At 42.8% G+C, this 21,073-nt stretch overlaps 1 protein-coding gene across 5 annotated transcripts in view; it reads right to left on the minus strand.

Moving 5' to 3' along the window:
* LOC134087976 (microtubule-actin cross-linking factor 1-like) overlaps window positions 1-21,073 on the minus strand; it is a 41,031-nt gene that overhangs the window by 13,564 nt on the left and 6,394 nt on the right. For 4 of the 5 annotated variants that reach the window (XM_062541853.1, XM_062541852.1, XM_062541850.1 and 1 more), the window contains exons 3-13: window positions 14,577-14,743; window positions 13,902-14,080; window positions 13,132-13,270; window positions 12,675-12,868; window positions 6,414-6,573; window positions 5,227-5,310; window positions 4,813-4,920; window positions 3,576-3,674; window positions 3,192-3,332; window positions 2,852-2,925; window positions 1,782-1,917 (exon numbers count right to left, since the gene is read on the minus strand). In XM_062541853.1, the coding sequence (XP_062397837.1) occupies window positions 1,782-1,917; window positions 2,852-2,925; window positions 3,192-3,332; window positions 3,576-3,674; window positions 4,813-4,920; window positions 5,227-5,310; window positions 6,414-6,573; window positions 12,675-12,868; window positions 13,132-13,270; window positions 13,902-14,080; window positions 14,577-14,743 (1,481 nt within the window). The remainder of the gene's footprint in view (window positions 1-1,781; window positions 1,918-2,851; window positions 2,926-3,191; window positions 3,333-3,575; window positions 3,675-4,812; window positions 4,921-5,226; window positions 5,311-6,413; window positions 6,574-12,674; window positions 12,869-13,131; window positions 13,271-13,901; window positions 14,081-14,576; window positions 14,744-21,073) is intronic. The other variant, XM_062541854.1, reaches the window with a different exon arrangement.

Below are 21,073 nucleotides of genomic sequence, written 5' to 3' on the forward strand. Positions count from 1 at the left end.
AATTTTCTCTTCTGATTGCGCTCCAAAAATTGCTCTTCGGCTATCTTAAACTCTTTTCTACTTTCCACATGTTCCGTTACCGAGGTGATAAAAGCACCAAATTCTGCATGGTGTTTCCTTAGTGTAATTTTGGCCTAGGAGCCCTCGGGGAAAAACTTTGCAACATGACATATTAAAGATATATCATTATCAATGAAATATGCTAAAAAACACAGCGATTTTCAAGTTCTTGTACAATATAGTGTTCAAATCAATCCCAAAGTTAACATTTTATATGTTTATTTATATTCATGAACTTTTACATAACTAAAGCTTCAATACATGTCAAAATATTAGCTATATGATCTTTATTTATTTTACTTATTATTATATTATCATTATAGTGCGCATATTAGGCCATAAAGTTATGGAGGTGATGAAAGCACCAAATTTTACAAGAAGCTTCTTTAGGACCTCCTGAATGGTTTCAGCCTAGGAGCCCAGCTGAAATATTGCAATTTAGTGTGAAATCACTTAAAAACAATATTTATGGTAAACTGTTTTTGTCGTCCCCCCCCCCCCCCCCCCCCCTATTAAGTAAAACCTTAGGGTAATGTCATTTTAAGACCACTGAATAAGCTTCCTTTTGTTAATTTGTGCCAAGGCCAGTAGGTCCTCCAAATTGTAAATGTAAAATAGAGAGCCAAGATATCCTTATACTTAACTCAAAAAGCCCTGTACAATATAGGCGGAATTATTTAAAAAGGCACCAAAAATACTTAAATGTTGGTTTTCTGTTTTATTTACACACATAAACAAACACACTAAGAGGTGTAGTTGTGATCTGGACACACCATGCTCAAACATCCAAATAAACCAAATAACACAGATAAAAACACACACACACACACACACACACACACACACACACACACACACACACACACACACACACACACATCCATACACCCTCCCAACATACACTTTCATAACTAACTGAACCAACATGAAAAAATATGACTGTTTCTGAGATAGCTGAATCTGTGTGATCATAATATACAGTATGTGAATATATACTATGTGAATGGTCTCTATGGTCTCTATATGAACGATATATGAACTCTATGGCCTCTAAATGGAGTTTAAATATCATGGGAAAACTGTATAGCTCCTTGTGTGCTGGCTAAATAGCCTAGAGTGCATGAAAATAGTCATTCAAACTAGGTTTGAAGAAATACTTCAAACTACCATCTATGTTTGAAGCAATCTATGACAGTGCTAATTCTGCATATCTACGTTCCCTAAAGGCCAGTTCAAACCGAAGATTCGCAACGGTCTGAGACGGTTGCGGAGAGCAGTTGCGGCGGTGTGAATCAAAAGTTGCAAGCAGTTGCAAGCCGTCGCTAAACATTCAACATGTCAAATCTTAGTTGCAGAGTTTTAGAACGTTGCTGGTTTTTAGAATGTTGCAGCTCGTCTCGTTGCGGATCTTGTGTTTGAACTGGCCTTAAGGCCAGTGATTAATTATTAAGTGACCATGTTTAATGATGACAACATGGTGATGCAGATGACTGTGATGATGGTGATACCTGGTGGCTGCCAAAGTTAAGAGATCACTGCACCATGCCATTAATCCAAACGGTTATTATCACATGATATGTATGGGGGTGGAGATGGATGAAAAAGACCACACATGACAGGCAACACAACCGTGCAACTCGCATAATCCCACACACACATTCATCAAGCACTTTCCCTGGCAGTGAGAGTAAAAGCCATATTTCACACGTATGCAAGGCTACCTTGTGCTGCTCCTTCTTGGCCAGTGTTTCCACCAACTGCTGCACCTGTTGGGCGGAGCTGTTGCACAGCTGGTTGTAGGTGGAGGTGAGCTCCTCCAGATGGACGTTCACCTGAGCCTGCTCCTCTGGAGACAACCTGCAGGCAACAGACAACATGATGACTGGCATTTGGGTGAATATGTGCAATGTGCATGCATGTCAGTACGTGCATTTATAGTAAGAGTGTGCAAGAGTGAGTCCCTGTCAGTGATGCGCGGGCTGATCCAAATCGAGCGGGCGACCGCGGTTATGGGTCAAGAAAAAATATTTTTTATGATATGCGGGTCATGTTTGGTCGGGTCGGTAAAAAAAATGTGCCGTTATTTTTTTGCCATTTATATCGTACATAATTGTCTTTAAAAGAGAAAGACTTGAGTTGCAGCATTCCCACTGAAACGCGATTCTATCCCCCACATTTTGTCACGAACATGTAGAAATGCACTTGTTGTTTCTGCGTAGACAGACCCTCGGCTACACTTGACTGAGCAGCGAAGTTGCCGATGCAATGCGTGCTTCTCAAGTCTGAGTTCTCAAGTTTTGGTTTTTGTTTTGGTCCATTGATGAAGACGTTAATAAAGAGTTTCTTAATAATATTCTATGCCTGCATTTCATGCTTGGGAGAGCTTCAAAGCATTCATGCGAGGAACGGCTGAAACAGAATTTGTATAGGAAAATCCTTTTTGGATGAATGCTGACACGGAACCAAAAAAAGGTAGACTAAATGCATGTTTCCCAAATTCTGAGCAATTATAGGCTATATATAATTAGGCAATATATATTATTGTTTTACATGCATATGAGATACCAATTTTGCGTAGCTCAATGACGCTACGACTAAGTTAGACTACTTTTTACAATAAGCGGGTCGGGAAGCGGGTCGGGTCCTGTATTTCAATAATTATTTTTTGCGGTCCGAGTTGCGGTCGGGTTAGTTGTTAACGGCGGGGCGGGGCGGGTCGTTCAGACACGTACCCGCGCATCACTGGTCCCTGTGAAGCTTGTCTGTGAGCATGTTTATTGAGTGAACTTACATGCTGGCCTGTTGAGTGTTCCGGATGGCCTCAGCCACCTCCTCTTTCTTGGCAGCGAGCTGCTCATTGATGGCCTGCAGAAAATGTATTATTTATAAGGCACCATTCTCCAAAAGAGGGACACACCCAGAAAGTCACTCCATCAGTAAAACGTGTAAATGAATGCAACGTGAGCTTTTCCATCATTTCATTCTTGTGACACTGTGTCACAAATAGGATAGCATCTGCAAAATGTATTTAAAAAAGTATAATTCTCGACATCTCAGCATCATCGTACCTGCAACCATTAAACTAAAGGTCACATCTCAATATCTCCTGCTGCACTCCGGGTGACTCTTACCAGTTGTGCTGCCAGTGATGATTTAGGATCCTGGTCTTGTGACCTTTCGATGACTCGGGCTTGCTCCTGGATGCCTTTGACCAACCCCAGCAGCTCCGTCACCTGCCCCACCCACGCCTGCCGCTCCTCCTTCACCTCTTTCTGCAGAGCACGCAGATGGAAGCATTTTAGTGTGACACGGTTAAGAGCAATGTAGGAAAACCTAGAAGGTAACTCATCTCCAACATCTTCTGACCAGCAATACCATTTCAGTCCTCAGACACAAACCCCAAGAGGCCGTAGTTTACACTGATTTTAGAACTATGGGGCGTTGTTAGGCACGACACGCAAGAGGATTACTAAAGGATCCGTTGGAATTAGAAACACAATCTGCTGTGATCTCACCTCTTCCTCCTCCAGCTTCCTCAGGGCATTACTGATGTACTTCACATGTTGCGTTGTCAAGGTAACCAGGACTGTGTAGCGTGTGCGGAGATCCATGAACTGTAACGACACTCAATAAAGATGATGGCACACAGAACACACATGATACAAATTAAGGAGTTTCTTTCTGATATAGGCTTAGTATGGAATCTGGTGTGCCACAGGGGTCCATCTTGGGTCCCCATGTTATTTACATTATATATAAACAATCTTGCTGATAACCTCAAACCATCAAACGCAAGTATTCATTTATATGCAGATGACAACATTTATGGTTTTGCATCCTCCATTGATAGTTGTATTTCAAGAATGATAAGAAAACAAAATCATGGTCTTTTTTAAGAAACATAAGTGTCAATCCTCTTCACCACCTCTTTACACTTTGCAAGCAGGGTTCATACACATTTCCACCAGAGAATTTCCATGACATTTCCATTACTTTTCCATGATTTTTTCACAAATTTCCATGACCTCACATCAACTAGTGCTACATTAATAATAGATATGACGCGTGAGATAACGGGATGGTTACCTAGAAGGAATGCTCTCAAAACTTAAAAATTTGCCAATCGGTTGTGACGCAAGTGTGAGACATGACCTGCCCAAATGAGATATGTTTCTGAGTTGAATTGGATGAAGCAAATTTCCATGACTTCTCCAAAACGTTTGGGTTGTTTTTTGTTTTCCAAAACCTTTCCAGGCCTGGAAATTGGCATTTTCAAATTCCATAACTTTTCCAGCTTAAAAACGTATAAACCCTGTGCAAGGTAGATCTAAAGAACTGGTCTCCTCCTACAAATACCTAGGCTTTGTGTTGGAGGAGGACTTATCATTCAAGTTACATAAGCTAAGGCTAAAGCTGGGGCTTTATTTTTGGAATAGTGCTTGTTTTTCGCAGTCAGCCAAGAGGAAGTTGGTGGAAGCTACTGTACCTTCTTGCCTGTCTTAGATTATGTTTTTTTTTTTAGTAAGAAATACTACTAAGGCTCTTTTACAATCATTAGACTCTGTTTATCATTCTGCTTAGATGTATAAATGTTCTGTGTATCTACAATATACAACGATGGGTATCTTTGGATATTCCTCCACCATGCCCGAACTGTGTAATTTACTTCAACCCTCTCTGGAGGCTTATTCAGGAGTGTCTCTACATGGCTTGATTCCGTGCTGTGAATACCAGGGTGCCACACGGCCTCACCTCCTGTGTGATGGTGTCTGATGAAGAGTGCATCCTCCTCCTCTTCACTGGGGTCTTCTGGGTCGACTCCACAAACGCTCTGAAGGTCATCAGCTGCAGATCATAGTCCTGGTAGAGATACAGAGAAGACATTTACATTCCAGGCTCCCAAAAGTCACATCCAATGCAATAATCCCTCTTTAAAGATAACAGTATAATACTCCTCTGTACTGTATCTACAGTATGGTTACAAGTTACAGATACACAGGTACAGATGACAGTGACGATCAGAAAAATGTTCATTCGAATGCTATAGATAAAGATATCTGATCTCATTCAAATTTGCATTTTCATTTGCTATACCTATATGTGATGAAAGATCGGTCATAGAGAAACAGACAATCAAAACATCGTCTCCTTAGAGAGAGAACTTGCCTTGACAGCTGTGCAATATTGTTTAGAATGAGTCTGACACTCATCCAGTTTGGTCTGCTTCCATTCGATTTCAGCCACCAGAGCCTAATGAGAGACAAGAAAAGAAATGTTCAGGTTATTATGTTACTGGTCACTCAGTCACACAAACAGTCAAATACATCAGACAGGGTGAATATGTGCCTCTGATTACCCATCAAATCATCTTACAGGATTCATTTAATGGACAAACACCAAGAGTTATACCAGAGAGGGTTAAAGCGGAAACTAAAATAACAATAAAGGCACAGCATTTTACAAGTGGAAAGGGAGAGAGGTAAACAAACTAATGTACTGTAGGAGGTTTGCAATTACAGATGTGAATTGACAGGAGAGGAGAGGATAATGAAATATGAATTGGAACTGCTTATTCAGCCTGTGTATACTGTATGTTATGGCATGACTCAACAAAAGCCATATAGAACACCAGAGATATTTACACCCAAAAACCATTCAGCTCTCTCTCTGCTCCACCACGTCCTGGTCAAAAGGACAAATCCACCTCTAAACCTACTGACCGCAACAGAAGCAATGAGTCGAGTAAGACGGTTCAGTGGACTTTTTGGCCAAAACATGGTGTGAGCTACACATCCGCAGCCAAGACTTGGACCCAGCTCTGAACTTGGAATAAACACACAACACCTCTCTCCAAGTACACACTCCCCTTACACTTCCCCGAGCACACTTAACATAGAGGACTCAGCTCTCTTAGAACAGATCATCCATATACTGCTACAAGTCCACCAGTTTCACTCAGTCAGGCCAACTCAGGCCACTCAACTCTTGACTACTCTGGGGTGCCTTTCCCAAAAGTTTCTAACCTGTTAGTATTGACTAGATGTCCCCAGTTTCAGGGGACAGTCCCCATTATTGGTTGCCCGTCTCCGGGAAAATACAGAAAAACCCCGGTTTTTGAAGATAAAACTTATTTCAATCATATTGATAGTAAAACTGTCCCCGTGGGATTGGTCTCGGACATCTGGTCACTTTAGGTTAGCAACCTAGTTGGTTGGCAATGGGAAATTGCACTTAGTTAGCCTAGTTAGCAACTATATTTTTGGAAAACTTGGCCCTGATCAATTGAGCTAATTTCCTGGGTGAAATGACGAGACCTCTACAGATATGCAGTATGCACTACTCAGTGTCCTCACCGTCTGCTGGGCTAGCTCCTCCGAAAGGGCCTTGCTGTCCGTCTGTCCGGGGTGTGTGTTATCCTGGCGCTTGGTGCTCTCCTCTATCCAGCGCATCAGAGACGAGTGGCTCTCCCTGTACTGCTGCAGTGCAGAGCCCAGAGCCTCCAGCTCCACTTGCCTGGTACACACACAGTACACAGCAGATGGGCCACAAGGTTAACAGGGTTAGACTGCTGGACTGTAAAACTAATCACAGAGACTTCCGGTAGCGGCCATGTTGAGAACACACGCGTAAAGTTACTCTCCACATCAATCTTTTTTCAAAAGTACCCCCGCTGCCCAAATTCATTTTTTTTCTATATAGAAGACGTAAGTAATGCCAGGGGGGAATTCAACGAGAAGCCAGAATCAAAAAACGGGAACTAAGGAACGAACAATGTCGAAAACAGTGTCTCCCCAAAACGAAGAGAAAGCCTCCGGAAAAGAAGCCGCCCCTGAGCCCGCGGGGCAACTGCTTCGACAAATGACTTCAATCACAGATGACCTTAAGGACTTCAAAAAAGATATAAAGTCCGCTATCTCGGAGCTGAAGGGTGAAATGAAAGCTGACCTACGGGAAGAGCTAGCAACATTCAAACAAGATCTCAACCTGAAGCTAACAGAGCTAGGCACGTCACTCCAGACCCAAGGCCAAGCCATCTCCGAAATGCAAGAACGGGTATCTGAGCTAGAGGAGAATAGTGTCGTTACCAAAGAGTCCCTAGTGTTCCTCTTAAATGAGAGACGTCGACTGCAAGATAAGGTGACGGATCTAGAAAGCAGGTCCAGGCGTTGTAATATCCGGATCTATGGTGTGCCAGAAGACTCCGAAGGTGACTCTATGACCACGTATCTAGACCATCTTCTGACTACCGAGCTCTCACTACCAGATGGAATGGCCCTACAAATTCAGCGGGCACATAGGGCTTCAACGAAGAGACCAAACCCTGAGTCCCCCCCGCGATCCATTGTGGTATGCTTTCAACAATTTAAGGTTAAAGACACGGTCTTAACAGCGGCGTGGAAGAAAAAAATCTTTATAGCAGGTCAGTTGGTCTCTTTCGACCATGACTACGCGTCGGAAGTTGTTGAGAAACGCAGAGCCTATGCGGGGGTCAAAAAAGCTTTGAAGGAGAAAGGCATTCGCTTTCAAACCCCTTACACGAAAATTCGAGTGCATTGGACCAACGGTACGGAGTCGTACAAAGACGCACAGGAGGCGATAAGAGAGCTGAGGGCGAGAGGAATTGAAGTGGCCAAGCAAAAAGAAGATACAGGATACAGTCTGGAGAGAAATATAAACAACACTTTCCAATGGCAACGGGAGAACACCAGAGAGATGAACACCAGCGATCTTGGGGCGAGAACAAGAGAGAAACTGCAGGATTTTCGAAGACCTCAACAGGACTGAAACGAGGAGTGAGTGACTTTCGGTTTGTGAATCTGCTCTTTTATTTTCCCAAGGATTATGCTTCAAAGACGGTAGGCGTTAATTATTTTTCTGATTGAACGGAGAAAACTTTTCAGATTATGTTGGACACATCTAGAGGTTTTGGATTGCATTTAGTCTTTCCACCCCTAGGGAGGGCCCCATCCACTCTGTGGGGGTTTTGTTCCCTCCACTCCTTCCCAGCAAGGAACATGGGGATATGGTTCCCCCTTTTTTTGGAAGTCGTAGCTTTTTGGTTGTTTTTCATTGTTTTCTGTTGTTGCTGTTGTGTTAGTTTAAAGTTGATGGGGGAGTTAATTGTTTTAATTGGGGAAGAAAATGCACCTTTGAGGAGAGTTATCTTTGTATCTTATGGGCATTATAGGCTGATCTTAGGATATCATAATGGTCAATGTAATTTCCTTTAATGTCAATGGGCTTCTCAGCCCTGGTAAACGTAACAAAATTCTTTTAAAACTTAAGAAGGAGAACATTGACATAGCTTTCTTGCAAGAAACCCATATGACTGAAATTGACCACCAAAAGCTGAAAAGGTATGGTTTCAAACATGTTTTTTCATCCTCCAATGGATTTAAGCATAATAGAGGGGTAGCCATTTTGATATCTGGAAGGGTGACATACGAACATCTATCTATAATTAAAGACAGGGAAGGCAGATTTATTCTGATTAAGGGGAAAGTTAATGGAAATTATTTTACTCTTTACAACGTATACATCCCGCCAGGTTCAAATTCAGATTTTCACCAAAAAATAATAGACAGGGCAGTGATTGAGTCACAGGGAATCTTATTATGTGGGGGGGATTTCAACATTACTTTGAACCCTTCTCTGGATTCCTCAAACACCCGAACTTCTCAGCCCAAGAAGTTGACCAAAAAGATTACTAGTATAATTTCTGAGGTGGGCTTGGTGGATGTGTGGAGGTTCTACAATCCTTCAATCAGGGACTACACCCATTTCTCATCTCCCCATTCTTCCTATTCTAGAATTGATTATTTTCTTTTATTTGGTAGGGATGTTTGTAGAGTGCAAAGTTGTCGCATTGGATCAATTGATCTCTCTGATCATTGCCCAGTGTATTTGACTTTAACTGATGATCGCAGGATTAAGCCAGGTTACTGGAGACTCAACTCCTCTATACTGAACAAGGACAGGATAGAACAATTTAGTAAAGACATTACAGACTACTTAACAGACAACGATAATGATGAAGTCTCCCCTCCTACTCTCTGGGATGCTTGCAAAGCAGTAATGAGAGGAAAGGTTATAGCAACAACTTCTTTTCTGAAGAAGCAGAGGATTAAGAGACTCAGTGACCTTCAACTTGATTTAAAAAAGGTGGAATTAGAACATAAACAATCTTTTACTCCAGGCAGTGACGTGGAAATGAAAAAGCTAAGGAACCAAATAAATGAAATACTTGGACAAGAAATACAAAAGAAACTTATCTACACAAAACAAAAATATTATGAGGGCGGAGGTAAATACTCAAAATTATTGGCTTACAAATTAAAAAAACAAGAAGCAGACAACACAATATATAAAATAAGGGACTCAGCAACAAAAAATATTCTTCAGGAAACAGAAGAAATAAAAAACTGCTTCAAAGACTACTACGAAAAATTATATTCACAACCTCAAGTACACGATGATGATAAATTAGAATCCATGCTCCGAACATTAGATCTTCCAACTGTGTCAGACGATCAAAATTCAGCTCTGAAGCTACCTATATCTGAAGGTGAGCTTGCCTCAGCTATCACTAGACTAAAGACTAGTAAGTCTCCTGGAGCTGATGGATTCACATCAGAATGGTATAAGGGTTTGAGGGAGGCATTGACACCCATTCTGCTTAAAACTTTTAACTGGGTCTTTAAAAAGGGTGAAATTCCAAATTCTTGGAGGGAGGCCACCATCTCTGTTATACCGAAGGGAGGAAAAGACAAGCTAAATTGTTCTAATTACAGACCAATTAGTGTGCTAAATATTGACTACAAAATATTTGCTTCAATCATTGCCAAAAGATTAGAAAAAGTTTTGCCTACAATAATAAATATTGATCAAACTGGTTTTGTAATGACTCGCCAGACTCATGATAACATTAGGAGATCTTTACAGATTATTAGACATATAAACCAAAACAAAATAGAGGCCATGCTGATCAGCATAGATGCACAAAAGGCATTTGATTCTGTGAGATGGAAATTTCTCTTTAAAGTTATGGAGAAATTTGGTTTCAACAAGCAATTGATTGAGTCACTAGAAGCGCTTTACACCAAACCAGAAGCTAGATTAAAAATAAATGGGGAACTGAGTGACTCCTTTCAGCTGGAGAGATCCACAAGACAAGGCTGCCCTCTAAGTCCTCTTTTGTTCGCCATCTTTATAGAACCTTTGGCACAGTGTATAAGGCAAAATAATCTCATCACAGGAGTTACATTGGAGGCAGGTGAACAGAAACTGGCTCTCTTTGCAGATGATATCCTCATCTACCTGACCAATCCTACAGACTCCCTACCGAATTTGATGTCAATTCTGGAAGAATATGGATCATATTCTGGCTACTCAGTTAATAAGCAAAAAACTCAAGTCCTTAACTTTCACTATGATCCACCTCATTATCTCCGCTCTAGGTACCAACTTGACTGGGATAAGAAATGTATTAAATACCTTGGAATCTTTTTGCCATTAGACTTATCTACACTACAGGAAATAAACTATGGGCCACTTAAAAAGGTGATTATGGATGATATAAATAGATGGAGCTTGATCCCTTACTTGAGTATATACTCACGTATAGACTCAATTAAAATGAACATACTGCCAAGACTTCTATATATATTTCAATCAATACCTATTGAGAAACCGGAGCACTACTTTATGGAGTGGGATAAACTTCTAGCTAGATTCATTTGGGCAGGGAAAAAGCCCAGGGTAAGGTTCAAAACACTTAAGTTATCCAAAGATAGGGGTGGGCTTGCTCTCCCATGTCTTTTAGACTACTACAAGGCTGCTCAACTTAGATTTTTAGTTGGTTGGTGTACGCCCAGTTATAGATCTAGGTGGAAAGAAATAGAATGCACAATGGGAGGGAGATACCCAATGAGTATGTTAATTGGTGATTGTTCACTAATTGACCAAATTACTGATCCCGATAACCCCTGGATTTCTTGCTCCCTGAGGATTTGGGATAATATAACTAAACGTCACCACCTGAGGGACAAGATGGGTATTCTCAAATGGTTTGCTTATGACTCTGATTTTATACCCAGTATTTACGATAAACAATTTCTTGTATGGAACAGCAAAGGTCTCTCAACATACAGCTCTTTACTAAAACAAGATCTGGTGCTGAGTTTTCAGGAGCTGAAAGACCGATTTGGATTAGAGAATCAAGACCACTTTAGATATTTGCAAATCAGAGACTTCATTCAGAAATCCTTTATAAGGAAAGAGAAAGTACCTGGAAAAGACATAATTATAGATATCTTCTTGAAAGCTTCTGGAGATGTAGCTTACAAAAAAACAATTTCTAGATTATATGTTGCCCTTCAGGCCTTAACAGGTGACAATACAATGTCAATCAAGTCCAGGTGGGAAAAGGATAGCGGTCTGTCGTTATCACAGGAGGAGTGGGAAGGGATCTGTGCACATCAATGGAGGATGACTAGTTCACCCTCATGGAGATTCTTTGGTTGGAAAAACATCATGAGATTCTTTTGCACTCCAGCCCAAAAGGCAAAATATTCTACTCTAACGAATTGCTGGAGAGGTTGTGGATGTACAGTGGCAGACCACTTTCACATTTTTTGGAATTGTACTGCTGTCGCTTCCTTTTGGTCAAGTGTTCATAATCATTTAGAACTTGCATTCAGATTAAGAATTAACTTTGATTTCAAAACACTGTATCTCTGTGACTTTGAGGAGCTTCAATGTGGAAAATATCTGATGAGAGTGCTATTAGTGGCGGCCAAAAAGGCCTTGACTAGAAAATGGCTTCAGAAGGCCCCACCAACGGTAGATGACTGGATTGATGTTGTGTATGATATTTATAATATGGAGAGAATTACTTTCACATTGAGAAATCAATATGACAAATTTTATGAAAACTGGTTAATTTGGGTTTACTATGTGTCAGCAATAAGACCTGATTTTGTGTAATTAAATTACTGCAGGTTTAATCTCCTCCTCTTGGTGCGATCTTGATAACTATTTAAACTGGATATGACAAGCCCTTATAAGTTAAGAGATGTATAAATGGAACCTCCCCTGGTTCATTGTTGTTGTATTGTATTGTGTTTTTTGTTGTTGTTGTTGTTGTATTTCTTCTGTTTTATTTATTTTATTTTTTTTTTTCCTTTTTGTCTTGTTCTGTCCCACGAGGGAGAGTTGTGCTGTAAAATGGAAAATCTTAATAAACAGTAAATTACAAAAAAAAACTAATCACAGAGCTTACTTAAAGATGCAGAACGTTAAAATGCCTGGTGTCTCCCACTAATCACTGCTAACTAATGTAAAACTAATTGCAACATTTAAAATGGCACACACATGGCACATATGGCATTTAACATTGTCAGTGCATGCAATAGATTAGCATGCTACAGTTAACAAGATGCAGTAGCAACAAAATAAAATAATAAAAATGAAATGTGGGCAGGGGGGGGCTTTATATAAGCTCATGCTTCTGCCCCTCCCCTTTGGTTAGGACAAATAACCAATAAACTCATTCATTCATTCATTCATTCATTCATTCAGTGCTGAGGTGTCTCTGTGTCCTCATCTTTGCTCACCGCGTCTCGATCTGTCTGCAGACCCCGGTCCACCTCTCGCTCAGCTGTCCGGCTCTCTCCTGGCAGCGCTTGAGCTCGGAGCTGTGGTCAGGGTGCAGCTGGCTGAGCTGGTGTCCGGCCTTGCGGGCCCGCTGGACCTCGCTGCTCAGCGCCTCGAACACCGACTCCTGCTCGGACAACTCCCTCTGCCAGCCCTGGAGGAGGAGGAGGATGAGGAGGAGGACGACGAGAGACAGAGGTGTGAGGAGGAGGAGCAGCACACACACATGTGTACATAGGGACTCTGTGTAGGAGAGTGTGTGTGTGTGTATGTGTGTGAGAGTGTGTATGAGAGAAAGAGAGAGAGAGAGAGTTTGTGTGTGTGTGAGTGTGTTTCTGAGCGACAGAGTGTGTGTGTGTGTGTGTGTGTGTGTGTGTGTGTACACATTATCAGCATGTGTGTGTTAGTGGTCCTCACCTGTAGCTGCTCCCTCAGTGTCTGTATGGCCTGTGTGTCTGCAGGTACAGAGTCCTCCTCACTCAGCCGACTCTCGTGCTTCCTGACCAGAGACTCTGCTGTCTGCAGACTGCGCATCAACACATCCACCGTCTTCAGCCTGACCAAATGCATGAGACATAAGACAACAAGAGATTCAGATTAGGAGAGCTAGGGAGATGAAGAGGAAATTAATGAAAGAAAGGCAGGAAAAGAACAAATATTTATAAACAGTGAAAACATGAAAACAAGCCTATGTTACTTACATTACATTACATTTAGCAGACACTTTTTTTGTCCAAAGTGACTTACATATGTCAACTATATCACAAGGGATTACATTGTCATTACATTGTCCCCGGAACAACTTGGGGTTAAGTGCCTTGCTCAGGGGCAACAACTTTCATTGCTACTGCACATAGCCCAGGTCCTTAACCACTACACTACCACCACCACCCCATGTATTTCTAGTGTAGTGTGTGAGGAGAAAGAAAGATGGCAAGCTGAAGACAGAAAGAGGAAGAGAGAATAGATAGATACTTTATTGATCCTCAAGGGGAAATCCAAGGTCTCAGCAGCTTAAGACACCACACACACAACATACACTACAATGTAAACTGAATGATAAAAAGCAAATCAACAAATCAACATGACTAAAAAGAACCGTAAAATATATGAAAGATGAAGATGCACAGGAGAGGAGAGGAAGAGGAGGAGGATGATGATAAGTGGGGAGTGCTGTGGTGACTGACTTTTGCAGGTAGACGGAGGAGAGCGAGTGGAGCCGGTCGATCTGCTCCACGGCCAGGTTGAGTTCGGAGCGCAGGATGGGGACGGACGACGAGGACGGCTTCTCCTCGAAGAAGCTCACGCAGCGCCGGGACACGTCGTCCAGGTTGGTGCGCAGACCGGATAGATCCTGCTGCAGCTTCTAGCAACACACATACACATGCTTAAACACTGCATCACCAGTGGACACATATGTTGTTCATACACAAGAACAATTTGTTTGTTCATATACAAGAATGCTACATTTGTTGTGATTGTAATGAACAAAAGTCACACAATGTCTATCCAAGCTACGATGGAATGTGGAGTACAATTAAATGCATTAGAAATAAAGCCATAGCCATTACAAATGAATATAAGCCCAATGGTACCTGTTAACACTGAGAATCTTTATTAAACACAATATTACATCAGGGTTACAAGCCAATTCAATTTCAGCTATGTGAGCTTTTTGATTTCTGGTATTTCCCGTGGCAATCAATTTCAATATAATGGCAACTGTTCTGTTAGATCTCTGCTCAATTCAGCTTAAAATTGGGTTTTGACAAAGAACAGATTTCCAAAGAGTCTTTGATGGATACATTAAGGATGTCATTGCTGTTTTCGACCAGCAGGGGGGAGAGTGGAGCAGCACTAACCTCCTGCTCTGCGATCTGGACTTTGTTGTCGCCCACATCCCCACTCAGGTTGCTAGAGGGCGGGCTCTGCATGCCACGCATCAGCCTCTGCTCCGCCTCCTCCAGGTGAGACTTGATGCTCTGCAGCTCCGACAGGTAGGAGCGGGAAACGGACTCATCCTTCTCAACTGAGAGAGAGAGAGAGAGAGAGAGATAGACATTGAGAGATAGAGAGAGAAAGGGGACAGGAACTGTAGAAAAGGCTCCTGGGACTAATTCAGTTAACAGTTGCATTTATATTTGTGGTCACTAGTTTCTGTTTGTATTTCATTCATTCTTTGTAAATTGTGTGACTATCTCTTTAAGTAACAATGACCTATTGGTAAATGCGGAGTCACATGTTCATTGCGCAGCAATTCCCCGCGAAAGTGTTCAGTAAGAAGAAGAAGAAGACGGTGAAAGTTAGTTTCTAGTTATCCCATGCAGATAATTTTCCTTTGGCCATATTGAAGTTGCCACCGAGTGCTAGTGAATGACATTATGTAAGTAACGAACATTCTAAAGTGTTGTTGTGAATGATTATGTTAACCGCGAGGTGAATGTGCATTCAGTAATTCAGTAATTTAATTATAATCGCGAAGGAGAAATGTGTGATAAAAGCGGAGATTTATAGACGGAGATTAAATGCACAAGCCACGGGTTTCTTTACTGTTTGCTAGTATCCCTTTTATTGTTACATGCTAGCGAAATTGTAGAGCTTTATTTGGAACAATTTGGAACTGTACAAGAGTTAGTTCAACTACCCTTCCTACATTGACTCTGATAGCACTTGCCCTTGCATACGGCCGCCATTATGCTGTTTAGTGGTTCAGCTTGAGCGACCAGTAGAGGGTGCTCTTCGTAAATCATAGGCTGGCTGCTATGCCAATTTATGTTTGGTGTACAATGAATACCACGTTTATGTTGTATTGCCTTTATTATTTGTAGTCAATGTGTATTGATACAAGTGCATGATTGTAATATGCCTTTTGCATACCTTTTGTGTATTACAGAATATATTTTATTCGGAGGTAAAGAATAATATAAATCCAAATCCTGTCTCATCATTGTGTTTTGACTGACACACCGGAGTCTTTACGACCACACTTCAGCCTAAAGATATACAGTCCTAACCCTTCCCAACATTGGTCCTTCGAGCCGGATTGGTTATACTGATTCCTGAAAGGAGAGATGGAGCACAAGGAGACGGATGTCCGGTCCAAGCGTCAGACACGCCCACCTGCCAGATTCCAGGACTTCTACGTCGCTTATTCTGGTCATGGAGAGAGGAACCAGTATGAGAGGCCAGCAACACCGGAGAGTGACTGTCCACTCTCACAAGAGGACGATGCCCAGTTTTATCCTGATGACTTACCACAGATGGACCCAAGACAGTCCCATGGGGATGCTGCTCAGAGTGAGGTACCACAGCTAGCCCCATTACAAGTTGGGAAAGCTCCTGGTGAGTTCGCCACTGAGACTGCTTCATCACCTCAACTGGGGATGTACCCAGGGCAGGGCTGTACGCTTAGCTTTTTCACTAGGAGCATAGGTGCTCCTAAATGAAAAAATTTAGGAGCACAGAAAAAAATTTAGGAGCACTATGAAATTTCCTTGAAAACCTTATTGCCTTAAGCAGGATACAGATCATTCACAGCAGTGGCAATCCTAGTCTCTGCTCAAACCCTGCACACACACAGAAAATGGGTTGTCTGGTTTCTATTTCATATTTTGAATTCAGAATTTGTATACATTTTGTTAACAATTCATAGCATTAAAGGTTCTGCATAATTACGTATAGCTTAAAATTCAAAGTAATTTGAATACTTCATATTGATTACACTAACACTTGTCTTTAATGATATTACAGGGGTGGTGTATAGGTCTAAATGAGTGCCTGTCACTTTAAGCAGTACCGTAGCCTACGTGGACATAATTAGATTTCATTCGGTTTTAGGAAAATATAAACGCATAGTTCAAGGATAGCCTACATGTTTTCATTCAATAACATGAATGTTATATATTCAAAAATTCAAAATACTTATAACGGGAAAGACAAATATTTCCGGTGTAATAGAAAAGATGAGTGTCCAGCAATGTGAACTTCTATGATTTAGGTAGCCACCGTAGCATGGCATTATGAGTTGTCCGTTCACTTTTTTCTTGGTCATCTTTAGTTGGCTGGGTGCTTAACTTACTCTACCATGACTTGTCTTGGAGTTTGGTAGCCTTTATATGTTATAGGCTATCCAATGAGTGACAACCAGTGCTGAAAATAAAACGTTACGGTATTCTCCTCCTGATAACGTTAGTGGAATGGATTTAGAATGTAGCCATAAAAAGACGCAGAGTGGCTATATGATACAGCGCATATTTGCGATGAATATGTTCCGCCTTTTTAAAGCAGATGTAGCCTACACCGAACCGTGGTTATACATCATTTAGACAACTGAATCAGGATACCATCTTTGTTTCATAGAAGTCTACCAGGCCTATGTCAAATGCAGGCTTGGGTGAAGCTGGCAGGAATTTAACGCACGGTTACCACACCATGTTTAGCTATATCAACCGTGATAATAATAGCCTATTTGAAATGAACACGTAATTGTTACAGTCAACATTATTTATCATTTATAGCATTTTTACCGTTTCACCGGTAATCGCATAGTCACCAACTAATTACGAACAGATTGAAGAAAAAAGAAGACTGGATTTGGAGTGACATTTCTTGCGAGATTGATGCTGAAAGCATGAGTGTCTAGCCAGGTGCGTAAGAGTTGTCAACTCTGAAATTAGATGCGCGAAAATTGTACTATACTTTCATCCACTTGGTGTGGATTCATTTTAGGAGCAAAATGCGAATGAAAGGGTTGAAATCAGTACTCGCACGTGTGCGAGCATTTTAAATTTTATATTCGCACTAATATATATCTACGCGCAAATGCGACGACCTGCTCGCAGTGTACAGCCCTGACCCAGGGTATCACACAAAAGAAAGGATCAGGACCATTCAACAAGAGAACGCTAGACTGCTACAGGCCCAGGATGCTCTGCAGGCTGACCTGATAGCACTTAGAGAGGTTCGTACAGAGATAAGGGAAATGATGGAAGTGGCCCGTGCATTAAAGGTTGACTTTAGTACTGGCTATTACCCAGGCATGAGTCATAACCCCTATGCGCCACAACAGGCATCCAGAGTATCTCCACCATTCCCCTCAGCACAGGGCTATATGCCATCAAGGATAGCACCAAGAGAGAGAGAGTATGTACCGGACACTCCACGTTATCCAAAGCCCTATGGGGGCCTGGATACATACTTTCAGAGTTCAGAGTTAGAGGACCAGGGGGCTGCTGCCAGTGACCACCCTTCATTAAGACCTTTTCCTCACAATTTTCGGCCTAAGTCAGAGCACAATTATCCTCCTTATTCCTCTGTTAACCCAGCCCAAGGACATCCTGGACCACAACCTGTGTGGCCAAAGCAATCTCCACGAGCCGCTGCACAACAGTTCCAGCTTCCAGGTGTCCCACAGTTTCCACCTCCAAGTGGTGGCAGGCAGCAAGTATCACCTAGTGCTCCTCAGCCAACACCTGTCAGACCAGATAGGCATGCCCCGCCATTACCCTCACCTCATCCTAATTATACACCAGCTACTGAAGTCACCTACAGAGGTCCTAAACCTACGATCCCGAAATTCGTACGACCAGACCCCAGTGAGTTCGCCCGGCTCCGGATAGCTCTGGATAACCTGCTACCACCGGATGCGACTGAACTGTTCAAATATCAAATCTTAGTGGACCACTTGAAGTTGGATGAGGCCCGGTTAATAGCTGATGCATACCTGAATTCCCAGATGCCATACACAGATACTATGGCAGCTCTTCATGATAAGTATGGTCAGCCGCACCAGCTGGCCTTGAGGAAAATAGCAAGTGTCCTGGATGCCCCTGATGTGAGACGTGGGGACACGGCTGCATTTCAGAGATACGCCTTACAGGTTCAGTCACTTGTGGGCCTGTTAAAGACTTTGGGGCCAGAAGGAGATGTCGAGTTGCAGTGCGGATCACATGTTGCACGGTTGTTGACCAAACTCCCATCAGAACACCGGGCAGACTTTCGCCGCTACACACTGCAACACTCTGGAGTCACACCAACCCTGCACGAGCTATCAGATTGGCTGCGCTATGAATCATGGTGCCAGAGTTTTGACCACCAGGTCTCAGTCAAGGGGACTAAAGAGAAGCCGAATAAACAAGCTACGAACATACTGCTTGGAGCCGGTGCCTCTGCAGAAGTCTCACATGATGCACAGCAGCCTGCGAAGCAAGGAACAGGGAAGCTCAAAGCAAAGGCTTACTGTCCCTACTGCAATAATTCAGAACATTTCCTTAGCCAGTGCAACTCCATCTTGAAACTATCCACAGAACAGTTGAAGCAGTGGATTCAAGATAACAAGCGCTGCTGGCGTTGTGCCAGATCCCATCAAGCTGCTCAGTGCAATCTTAAGAAACCATGCAGTCTCTGTCAGGGAAGGCATCTTCAGGCACTCCATGAGGTTAATATCAGACCTGTAAAGGCAGCCACCAATCCTAGCAGTAAGGAAGAGCCGTGCACAACTAGCCCTGCTTCCAGCACACTCTACTTGGATAGACCATCTGGGAGTCGAGTCATGCTGAAGGTGGTGCCTGTTTTGGTGCATTACGGAAGCCAGACTTTGGATACATATGCAGTACTTGACGACGGGTCAGAGAGGACCATGCTACTCCCAGCTGCAGCAAAGTCACTGGGTATCCAAGGGACCCCAGAAGCTCTCCCTCTGCGCACAGTCCGGCAGGACATTCAAGTACTGCAGGGTTTCTCCGTGTCCTTTAGAGTTTCTCCACCAGCCACACCTCAGCTGAGCTATTTAATAGCTAATGCCTTTACAGCTGACCGCCTCAGTTTAGCGCAACATTCTTACCCTTTAGAGCAGCTATGGAAGAAATATAGGCACTTAACTGGTCTCCCTATCCAACCTCTGAACGATGCTCAGCCACTTCTTCTGATCGGATCTGACCAGCCTCATCTGATCACCCCTGTTGAGCCAGTCAGACTTGGTCCACCTGGTGGGCCTGCCGCCATCCACACCAGACTGGGTTGGACTCTCCAGGGGCCTGTCAAGCTCATGGGGCGGCCAGTTCCTGCACAGCAATGCCTGTTCACTTCAACCATGACTCAGCAAGCTGATGAGTTATTCAAGCACGTTCAGCGACTTTGGCAATTGGACATCGTGCCACATAGAAATGAGAAGGAGGTGACCAGGTCCAAACAAGATCAAGAGGCTCTTAAACTGCTGGCAGTACAGACCATTCGCACTGAGGTTGAAGGTGTCCTTCGATATGCAACGCCTTTACTGCGCCACAGCAACATGCCACATCTGAACGTCTCTAAGGAGTCAGTAATGGCTAACCTCCGCAGTACAGAGAGGCGTCTGATGAAGGACCCCCTGCGAGCTGAAGCCTATAAGAAGGAAATGGAGAAGCTAATTAAGGCAGGAACGGTGCAAGAGGTTAAAGGGGAGCCAAAGCCAGAGGGTGAATGCTGGTATATTCCCCATCACCTGGTCAGCCATAACAACAAGTACCGCATCGTCTTCAATTGTTCCTATCAGATGCAAGGACAGAGTCTAAACCAGTACCTTCTGCCAGGTCCTACACTGGGAGCCTCACTTCTAGGAGTACTGCTAAGATTTCGGGAACATCCAGTGGCGGTGAGTGGAGACATTAAAGGGATGTTTCACCAGGTGCGCCTGCTCCCCAGTGATTGTCCCTTACTGCGTTTCGTGTGGCGTGACCTGAAGGTGGAGGAACACCCCCGAGTGTATGAATGGCTAGTATTACCCTTCGGGACTACCTGTAGTCCGTGTTGCGCAACTTATGCTCTGCAGCGCCATGTTGTCGATCATACCCAAGACAGTGACCGGCTGAGATTCTCAGTTAAAGGGATATTCCGCCATTTTTGGAAATACGCTCATTTTCCACCTCCCCTCGAGCAAAACAATCGATATTTACCTTGTTCTCGTTCATCCAGCCATTCTGTGAGTCTGGCGATACAACTTTTAGCTTCAGCCTAGCATAGATCATTGAATCGGATTAGACCATTAGCTTCTCGCCTGCTAGCTTCATGTTTAAAAGTGACTAAGATTTCTGGTAATTTTCCCATTTAAAACGTGTCTCCTCTCAAGTTAGAAAGTGCAATAAGACCAACTGAAAATGAAACCTGGCATTTTTCTAGGCTGATTTGACATGGAACTACACTCTCATCTGGCGTAATAATCGAGGCAACTTGCAAACGTACCATAGGCGCAGTGATATCGTACGCAGCATCTGAAAATAGTCCCCATAGACAACAAGCAGTAGTAGTGCCAGTAGTGTGCAAGTTGCCTTGATTATTACGCCAGATGAGAGTGTAGTTCCATGTCAAATCAGCCTAGAAAAAC

The sequence above is a fragment of the Sardina pilchardus genome, chromosome 7 (assembly GCF_963854185.1).
Source record: "Sardina pilchardus chromosome 7, fSarPil1.1, whole genome shotgun sequence".
NCBI lineage: Eukaryota > Metazoa > Chordata > Actinopteri > Clupeiformes > Clupeidae > Sardina > Sardina pilchardus.